Genomic DNA, 10,821 nt, shown 5'->3' on the forward strand with positions numbered 1-10,821 from the left:
TATTCATACTTCATTAGGTTTAATACAAACAAGAAATTACATCAGTCAATAAATACGTTATTAAAATAATAGTTATTAGAATATCGTTTACTCTGGTTGATGTTAATACAGTTGACATAATTATTAGGTATTTATTATAACATAAAATAAATATGATGTGAAAGATAAAAAAATAAGTGTGAGTGACAAATTATAATTACATCATCGTTTAACTCGTTGAGTTACATAAATTAAGATAAAAAAAAATAAAAACGGCAAGAGAGAACCAAACTGAATTTATAGCAAAAAAAATGAGTGACCGCAAATGTCACATTATATCATAATTAAACATAATTATTTTAATATTATGATTATAACAAACAATAATTAATCCCCAGTGACGATTAGATTAATATTTTCAAATCATTGAAGATCCGAAAATGTAACGGTATTAATGTATTATCGTTGCTAACGCCTAACAGGTACTTATATGTACTTAACTACGAATACGGCGCAATATGACTTCACTCAATAGTAATACCGTAATTTTTCCCTCTGATCTTTATATAGTTGGATGGAGAACATAAAGTCAAGATAATAGCGAATAATGTTCGACGTTCGTACTGTTGCAGGTAGGTAACTGCTGCAGAGGCGTTCATCAATGTAAATTCCCAATGTTGGTAATTTTCAAGTAAGTTAAGTTTTTGGCAAGCTTTGTAGTTAGATCTGGCATTCTACGCCGTCGACCGTTCTTAGATTTTCAAATGAAGTCGGACTTTTGATTAAATCACCAGCAATCTCAAAATGACATTATTTAAATGTACCTACTTATACCTACTGTTTGAAATTTGAATAGGTACGGGCGTCCTCCAACGCCTCAGACGAATACAGATTTTGATAGCTTTTAACCCGCAAAAACATATATGAAGCTAGAAAAGATGTTAAATGCATCCTTTTTATAGATTTCTTTCCACCATGTTTTAATAAGATACATGTAATAGCTATTTATTATACTTATAAATATACACAATTATATTATTATTTAATATTATACCTCAGAAGCATATCATGATGATAGCTTCTGAAGTATTATCTCATTAGTATTATCCTGAAATAGCCAAATTATTTTTATTTTGGGAAATTTTAAAGAACTATAAAAAAGTTTTAGAAACAGAATTGATCGTTTTGGACTTATTTAATCTGGAAAACAAATATTTCGACGTCGAACATTTTATTTTAGTTATTTTTTATCAATCAACTAAAATAATAAAGAAAAAAGTATAGAAAATAAATTCAAACATATTTCTAAAACTCATACTGAACGATATTTACATAAATCGTCGCACGTCGATTTTATTGCTGTAGACTACCTACCTTTATGCCACTACTCGTAATCTAGGGTTTGACATTCACATCATAATATAATACAAGAACGTACTTTATTGTTTCTTAAATTTGTATAAAAATCTTAAAATTAAATTTCAAATTTTGCGTTCAAAAACTCCAAAACTGCTCTAAAAAAATTAAAATAAATGCAAAATTAAAACTTCTTAATCTGATAACGTACACCTATGTTATATAACGATCCAAATTTTGGATTCCAAAACAAAACTTATGTATGAACTACCCTTTAAGGGTTGAAAAACTAAACTACAAACCTTCTGTGAGTCCCAAACCCCAAGAAATCGATTGATATAACTTTTATTGAAAACAGTCCAGTAGTTATTGAGTCTATAGAGGACGAACAAACAAACATCTATTTTTATATATTAGATACCTATATTTTCATATCAAAATATATGATCCAAAAGTATTAGTAAGCTTTATTAACTTAAGAGGACCCGCATGTGTTGTCTCCATCTTACAAATGCACAATATAGCAAAAACTGTTTTTCGCGGGACAATTATGCTCCCTCTGTATTTATAGTAAAATTACCAAAATTCCACAAAGCATAGGGATGAACTTTATCTGTGACGTAGCGTTTTTATTTTTTTGATAGCACTTACAAATAATTTTTAATAATTAACCAAAAAAAAAACCTAATGTTCTCAAACTGATAACTTTAATTGTATTTATTTTATCCAAATAATAAAAACTCTATGATGAAGGTCCCCTATGCGTTGTAGAATTTTGGTAATTCTACTATAAATACAGAGGAAGCATAGTTGTCCCGCGCAAAACAGTTTTTGCTATGTTGTGCATTTGTAAGACGGAGACAACAAATGCGGGTGTAGGGTCCTCTTAACTAGAAAGTTGGAACTAAGATGATTATTGTTTAATTTAAATATAATATGTAGAAGTTAATACAGTGTCGTTTAACTTTTAATGGGTGGAGGGTGATTAAAAAACTTCACTATTATTGAAAATGTAACAAAACCAATTTTAGTTATTTGACTTTACATAATTAATTATAAAATATATAATATTATTCAGAGTCTAGGTATAGCATGGTAATATGGTATATACCCATTTAGGCTAGGTATTTAATATAATATAATATTGATTTTAAATTTAGAAATTAGAAGTAACTAACTGTAATTAAAAAATATTTTTAGTTGTACATATTATATTTTTTTAAATAATTCAATGACTAACTTAATTAGTAGATATTGGTTTAATTATTTAACTAGTTTAATACATTTGGGAAGGGAAACATTGATGTATTATTAAACTTATTTAAAAATCTATTTTTTCATGATAATAATATTTTATTATTACTATGATCCAATAATCATAGTTCTATTATATCATCAATATAATATAAGTATTTATCAATTATCACTTACACATTATTATAGATCAAAACATTTTAGTATTGATCAACTATAAATTAAATATTTGCTTAGAAATAATGAAATAAAACGCCCATCGTTTGCCTAAATTAATATAAGAATAAAGACATACAAATTAATCTAAAAAGTATAGAAATTGTATAATTTAAAACCAAAGCCAATGTTAATGTTAGGCAAATTGCCAATATGTTATTATTATATTAAATATATTTGGATAAACCACAAAATATAACAATAAAAGGCTATGATTAATACATTACATAATATTTAGCATAATATTAATTATAATAACTACTAACTTCATAGATAACAAACTATTTTACAAAACATTAAAATTGAATAAAGAAATTAAATATATAATTACAATACATAAAAATTAATTTTGTTAAAAATCCACATTTAGTTTTAATTTGGGCGTATTAGAAAGTATACCTATATAAGGAACAAAACCGTTCTATTGTAAAAAAAAAAACAACGTTTTGTTAAAATTTAACTGACAAAAATATCACAATATTTAATATCCAAACACATTTTAGTGGCGTATGTAAGAATTATTTTCACTATGAGCCAATTAAATGTTTGGGGCTGGGGGACTATGATTGACGTTTATATTTTTTTAGTGGAACCTGCAATATCTCAATGGGCCATGGCCCAGAGTCTTTTCCTATATACATCACTGTCAAGTTGTACATAAAAGAATAATAGAATTGCTTTATGGATTGAAGGATTTTAACACAAAATTATTAAATAAAAGACATTAATAAATATAACTCTAGTAATTTAAAAGACTAAACAATTAGCTAACTATAAATTAGTTGAATAATTGTTTTTGTAATAACAATAAAATATTATAAACGAAAAAATTTCAGCTTTAACAGTTTCTTGATTCTTCACTAAATGTAAATGTATATTCTTCAATTATAAATGGTAGAAACTGGTAAGAATTATACTATGACAATGCAAAAGATAAAATCAAGTTAAATTTTAAAATTATTCTTATCCTATTTCTCATATTTAGATGGACGTCAGAAACAATTGACTATAAATTTAATTCAGTGTTGTTTCAATATTTGGTTTTCCTTATACTACAATATCCTACTACTCTAGGAGTAATAAAAGCTATTATGCTTTAGTTCGATCACGAGAAAATTTATAAGGCCATTGAAATATAAATTTGTATGTAACAAAACAATAATTTACCAAAGAATGTCATGGATAATTGTAATATAATTTAAAACTTAAATCATTCCTTATACATTTTCTAAAAAAGGCAGATACAGAAATAAGATAAATATGCGAAATGTATATAATAAGACTAAAGATTATCAGTATATTTAATTAATAATTTAATATATTTTGAACTTTATTTAAGAAAATACATTAGTTTAATTGTATTTATGGCTAAACTAATTGAATCAGATTAATGAAGCAGGATCTGCTATTTCCTAAAATAGAATAATAAATAAAAATGATTTTCATTTCAAGAAAAAATTAAAAATTAAAATTCAATTCATCGTTTTTTTTTCTGTTAAAATATATATTTTATATCCAGTTTATTATAAAATATTGATCATGTCCCCAAATATGGATAAAACGTAATGAATACACTTTTTCTCCGATTATTATAATATAAAATATAAATTGGGAAGGGATCGGAATGTAATAATAAATAAGCCTTAATATTGGTTTTTTATATCCTTATAAGTAGTCACATTTTTCTTGACGAACTGAGTAAAAAATTATTTATACTTAAAACCAGTCGTCATATTGGTGGTAAAAATAAAATTTATTACATTCGACAACAAGCATTTGTTTTCTTGGCAGTTTTGTAAAATGCTTTGGACTGCATACTTAAACCTTCGGATTTGGCAACCAGGTCATCTAGTTTTTCTCCACGTTCCAAAACGGCTTCAATTGTACTATGCTAAAATAGTTTTAGAAATTATTATTTAATATTAAAATATTTTTTTTAGATATTTTTAGGTACAATATTATAAGTGTCGGCAAATTGATAAAATGAAGAGGCCAGTTCATAAAATATATCAAAGAACTAATTTAGAAACTAACGCCTGTACAGTAAAAAAGATAAAAAGTAAGCTAGAAAGAATAAAAGTGTATTATTGGGAAGATAGATTATATAGGTCATATGACATTGAGAAGACATTAACCCAACGTTAGTCACGCTAGTATAATATAATATTAAGTCATTACCTAGTTGGATAGCGGTTCTTTCAACGGTGTTATATTTTTCAAGAATAAAAAAAATTGGATCATTCACTTTTATTAAAACAAATAATTATTTCATACAATTTTTACAATTTAAAATTTAAGTAATAAAAAAATCAATGATTAAAATTATGTAAAATGTATATGTTTTATTCAAGATTTAAAAAAAAGTAGGGTCCATAGTGTGATATAGGCGGGTTAAAATAATTAACTATTAAGTAAAGATAAAAAGGGTAAACTTTAAATAGATCAAAATTATTTTTATTTACATTATTATGAGGAATGTCACAGATTATAAAGGATGGTACAAAGGGCCAAATAAATAATTTATAGGATTGCAAAGTAAGAATGAATACTTTTTCGGCTGCATATTATAGTATGCTATCTACCCACAAAAGCGTTCTACCGGTCATCTGTTATATGATGTGGTCTACTTGCAGCAGGCCGGTTTTTACATGGGCTTATGATCTTTGATAGATATGATTTAATCTCTTTTCTTTGGTTATCTTTATAACCTTAAATAACAATGCTTCGACATTTCGTAAAAGTATGTCACATATTGCGCGACACTACAATTTATTCTACATATTACTTTGGCACTTACACAGTAACACATTCAATATGTAGGCAAAATAATTTTATTTAATCACAAGTAATGATGAATCAAATTTTAATTTTTTTTGTCCAAGATCTTGAAAGTCACCTTTCTTTTGAAAAATTAAACTTAAAAATAATTTTAAAAAATAAAATTAAAATTAAACTTTTAATATCATAAATTATTTACAGTGATGCCCACGTGGCCACTCGCTCTCTGCGTAGCGCTCAGACAAAAAATACAAAAATATCCCTAGTCTTGCTATTCAACACCACCTCAAGTTTGTTACAGGGTAACCATGTTGTTACGGGGAACTATAAAGTCTGGCTAGTAGTCGAGATAATGGAATTGAGTAGTTACGGTAGTCGCAGCATCGGGCAGTAGTCGGGATAATGGAAAAGTACCCTCAAAACTAATGAAAATGTTAAGTAAAGTAGTAAGTATTAAAAATAAAAACTTACCAAAATAATTTTTGTGTCATCTAAATCTTGTTGAATTTTTGTCATAGCATCAGCCTCTTTGGGATTTTGATACTTGGCTAACATAGCATTTAGTTCATTGAATGTAACCTGTGTTTCGTTGAGTTTTGGCCAACTATGAGATGGAACTTTTGCAGAAAATTCATCTAATGCCTAAATTAAAAAAAATAATACATATAATTAGTAAGGTAATAAATTAAGTGATACATTTTCACTTTAAAAGTGTGATTCATTTACAGTAGTCAGAACCTACAGTATAACTCACAAGCAACTTTTGTTAATTTCAGATAAAGTAAATTTAAGTAAAAACTAAAAAATTTGCAAACATTTAATGATTATAGCTCAAAAATAATATATAATTATTCAATAATTCCAATTATAATTTTTAACTTAAAAATACCTATTGAATAAAAAGAATTGAAAACTTTATTCATTTATTTATAAATTATTTAAGTACTTATTATTAAATACCATTAATGCCAATTTTTTTAATTAATACCTTCATTAATTTAACTTAACATTAAAAGTGAAGTAAGAATTTAAGACTACATATTTGAAATATTTTTTAACATAAAGATCATATAAGAAATTTCCTACATTTTTGTATTTTTAAGTCTATAGGTGATAAGTGTATAATACTCAAATTAAGTTTACCCATGATAAAATAAATAGATACAACAAATTTAATTATGTTTAGTCACGTCTTTTTTTCAGCTTATATTTTAATATACCGTGTGTCCGCAAGAACATGATACACTGTATTATTAAGTTACCCATATTTCTCAGTACCCTATAAATTTTTTTTAATTCTGTTTGAGAGACATGAAACTTGACTATTAGATCATTTATCTCCTGCAGACAGAATTCTAAAATATGTATAGGGTACTGAGTAATGTACCGGTAACTGAGTTGTGGTGTAAACAGTTTTCGCAAACACATGATATATAATATAATATCATACCATATCAACCACCAATTTAAAAGCAACAAAAGACTATTTTCCCAATATTGCATTTGAGTATCACGAAGTGGTCACAAAACTTATTTATTTTATCAAGAGTTTACCTTTGTTAGAAGTGTATGCGCAACCCGATGAGGATATTCATCGTCGGATATTAGAACACCAGCCAAATTATCCGCCCGTACATAAACATGACACATATATTCTAAAATTAATTAACACTGATAATCTATATAATTTTGTTAATAGGATTGACTGATTCAAACCTTTTTCCTTTACAGATTGCCGAGCAGCACTTGCTGTACGTTCCACTATGGTTTTAGTTACAAATCCCATGAATTCCTGCACACTTTTACGTTGAAAGTAACCAAATGACTGCAGTTCAAATGCAGATTTCAATAGCGTTGAATCATTAGGTCCTTTGTACAACACACTCATAGCAAACAATTTCACCATATTGGCGACTGTTAGAAAAAAATCGTACAATGAAAATGTTTCCTGATACATCAAAAAGTTACATACAGGTATAATGAATTATGTAATAAGTAAAAATAATATTTACCAAGATCAATAAATTCCTTAAAACAATATTAATAACTTGTTTTGTTTAAAATTAATTTAAATCAAAAATCGTAGAATACGGCTTGAATATTATATAATATCTTATTGTAGTGTTTAAAAAATCAAAACTATGTATTATTTACAATGATAATAATATCAAATGGGTTTAACTATCATACAATTATTATATTACGATGGGTTAAGAAAATACTAATTGTTGATAACAAATAAACAAAACTTAGGATAGGCGAAGTGAAATGTGAAAATATTATGTGAATGCACTATGCAGGAATGCTATATTCTTCAGTCGTGGAAGCTACATGTTATGTAGGTATTTGGAAATTTGAAGTTATTTTACATGATAACAAGGACACAATAATAATAATTGGCTATCAACAGTTTATCCACGAGAGGGGATTTTTTTCACAGTGCATCCAACTAATGCGACCGTCGAATGTCATGCAGATTATAAGTTATAATTACTCAATATAAAGAGTAATTTACTACTTGTCTTATTTTACTGGGATTAAGACTAGGATTACTGGCCTGGAAGCAGCGTATATTGCGACCCCTCAAACTGGAATCGACACTTCTTGTGAATGGCAGGTAATTTCGAAAATGTTAATTTTTTCAATCTTTGGTACTAACGAGAATAGGTACGCGACCTATTTCTGGCATTTCCATATACCTATAATATTTTACTTGTTTTTTAGTTTTAAGATGGACCTATTTCCATTGAATTTTAATGCTAAGCTGAAAAGTTTAAGGCACCTAGCACCTGCAATATTGTTCAACCACAAATGGTAGTATATCCATATAAATATATCCCCACATTATTAATTGTAACATTTATTTATATTTATATTTTGATGATTGGAAAGTCAGATTGTGGTCCGTCGTCTGTAGTAGATTTTAGATTCTGAGCGTAGCGATAAATGTACCTATAGGCTCTACAGTAATGTGTGGGGGGACGGAGTGACCGAGCGGACTAGGGCGTTGGTTGCGACGCGCACCGTCGCCGGTTCGAAACTCGGTCACGGGCGGCATTTCTCTTCGGCAGTCACGGTGTCTGGAGAGAAAGGCCGCCATCCGGGACACGGGCATGGCAGATACCTAAGAGTGACCACTCGAAAATTCTACCAAACAAAAAAACGTATTCCTCCGACCGTTCCCTACCGTCCCAAAAACCCTACAGTATTACTATCCTACAAGCTATAATGGCCTCAGTAGCCGAGCTTACGACTAATAAAAAAAAGGTTGGTAAGTGGAGGTCGCTCTGATGTACAGTAGGTTACAAGTGGGTCACTGTAATGGATGGTGTTAAATTTGAATTCAATGATATAATATCATTGTATATAAGAAAAACGATTCTGAGCGAAAACGGTCAGTCAGCCTATGATATTACTAAGTATATTTGATGATATTATTGTGAATAAAGTAATTTATATATTTACTTATTTACGTGGAACCTTGTTTTAAATTTTCAATCCTTACTTACAAAAGTTGAATATTTTATAAATTTTTAACTACAAAATAATTATTAAATTTTAAATTTAATAAATTTTGTCAAAATTTGTACTTTAAATTCTAATAAAAAAAAATTGTGCCTATGTATTTTTAATATTTTTCAACTGCTATTGTAACAATATATCAGGAGCCTCGCATTAAATTTTCACGCTTTTCTACCCAACAAATAAAATTTTATTGATATTTATAGAAAAAAAACTAAAAAAGTTGAAAACTGACTGTCCGTAAACAGCTCCAAAAGAGTCATATTATTTTCAAAATTTTATCGTGTATAGAAAATGCTAATATAAACATTCAGCGAAATGTTCAAGTATCTACAGTCATACGTTTTTGGATTACAACAAAATAAGAAAATCGTTACACGAGAAATCGAGTGATTATCAAATGTTGTAAAAATATGAATTTCAAACGCTCATAAAAATTTAATTTGACTTTCTTGTAGACATTTTTTTTTTTTAATAAGGTAGACAAACTTATGTGTAATTTTGTATTACATTTTCAAATTATATTGAAAAAGAAAATTTTTTATGAATTCTCAACTCAAAATAATTTGCTAATTTTCGTGATTTTTTCGTATTTTGTCAATATTTGAACTTTAAATACTTATAAATAAAAACTGTTACTATGGATTTTTAATTTTTTTTCATATGTCATTGTAACAATATAGTAAGAGCCTTGTATTAAATTTTCAAGCTTTTTTACCCTACAAATAAAATTGTATTGATATTTATAGAAAAAAAAACAAGGTATTGCCTATAGTGGGGATCACGTGCAATCGTGTAATACCCAATTTGATTAACCCATAGACATATTGTTCTACAATGTTCTATATGTCAAAGGATTAACCCAATTTTCAATTAATCGTGATCGTGATGCTAATGTTAATAATCATAATAATATAATAAAAAATTATTTTTATAATATAGAAACACACAATATGACACATCACTACATCACTGATGACATGCAGGACTTCCGCCGATGTTTAAGAACAGCGGTTACTATTTGTAATAAATATGGATATTGGATAATGACAAAAAATAATTAATTACTGTTCGTCACGACCGCGGTTGTCTAACAGTACTGTGGCCGCGATGACGTGATTAACGAAATGTCCGCCAAAAGACCACGACTTCTCGCGACAGCACGGTACATCATACAACGTCATCGTGTATATTATTATTTTCATGTTTGACCGGCGAACGGAACGTTTTACGTGTTGCCGGTGCAGTGACTGAAAAAAAATACAAGAATGGCATTTATAAGTATAATATTATGTCACTTTACGCACGCGTGTCCCACAAATCGAGAATCGGCCCACGAAGCGCGCATAGATAATAATATTATTATGTAAAATCTATTTTCGGGCCCGCCGTGGGAGTGGACTTGATCGTGCACGTGCCTGTTCAAATACAATGTGATATTTATTTATTTATTTGAACTATTAGTAATTTATGGGCTGAGCCCTGTGAAGACAAACATGTTAATGTAGGGCTGACGGGATCGAAAATAATTTTCGGTATTGCGGCATTGATTTCAATACCGGTTTAAAACGGTATACCGAAAAACCGAAATGATTCGGTATACCGAAAATACCGTCAGCCCTATGTTAATGATAAATACAGTTTTATATTACTTAATTATGAATAAGCAATAGGTAGTAGTAGGTAATAATAATACAAATGCCAAACGACTGACAA

General features: G+C 28.1%; 1 protein-coding gene and 1 long non-coding RNA gene across 3 annotated transcripts; one reads left to right on the top strand and one right to left on the bottom strand.

Moving 5' to 3' along the window:
• Positions 1-63: 63 nt before the first annotated feature.
• Positions 64-7,483, top strand: LOC132941389 (uncharacterized). Of its 2 annotated transcripts, none has more exons than XR_009664159.1 (2): positions 64-670; positions 7,315-7,483. It is a non-coding gene; the product is annotated as an uncharacterized LOC132941389 (long non-coding RNA). The 2 variants fall into 2 exon arrangements; XR_009664158.1 differs by having other exon boundaries at positions 64-611.
• Positions 2,934-7,489, bottom strand: LOC132941388 (synaptobrevin homolog YKT6). The gene is made up of 4 exons (XM_061009423.1): positions 7,300-7,489; positions 7,138-7,238; positions 6,055-6,225; positions 2,934-4,696 (listed from the first exon to the last, which is right to left on the bottom strand). The coding sequence occupies exons 1-4, from the start codon at positions 7,487-7,489 to the stop codon at positions 4,562-4,564; spliced, it is 597 nt and encodes a 198-aa protein (XP_060865406.1). The 3' UTR covers positions 2,934-4,561.
• Positions 7,490-10,821: the final 3,332 nt, after the last annotated feature.

The sequence above is a fragment of the Metopolophium dirhodum genome, chromosome 3, assembly GCF_019925205.1.
Source record: "Metopolophium dirhodum isolate CAU chromosome 3, ASM1992520v1, whole genome shotgun sequence".
NCBI lineage: Eukaryota > Metazoa > Arthropoda > Insecta > Hemiptera > Aphididae > Metopolophium > Metopolophium dirhodum.

Bases quoted from the DNA above. Each gene is read 5' to 3' on its own strand.
- LOC132941388 (XM_061009423.1), bottom strand. From the start codon at position 7,489: ATGGTGAAATTGTTTGCTATGAGTGTGTTGTACAAAGGACCTAATGAT. The intron at 6,226-7,137 runs GTAAACTCTTGA...TTTTTAATTTAG, and splicing joins CGCATACACTTCTAACAAAG to GCATTAGATGAATTTTCTGC. The intron at 4,697-6,054 runs GTAAGTTTTTAT...AAACTATTTTAG, and splicing joins ATGACACAAAAATTATTTTG to CATAGTACAATTGAAGCCGT.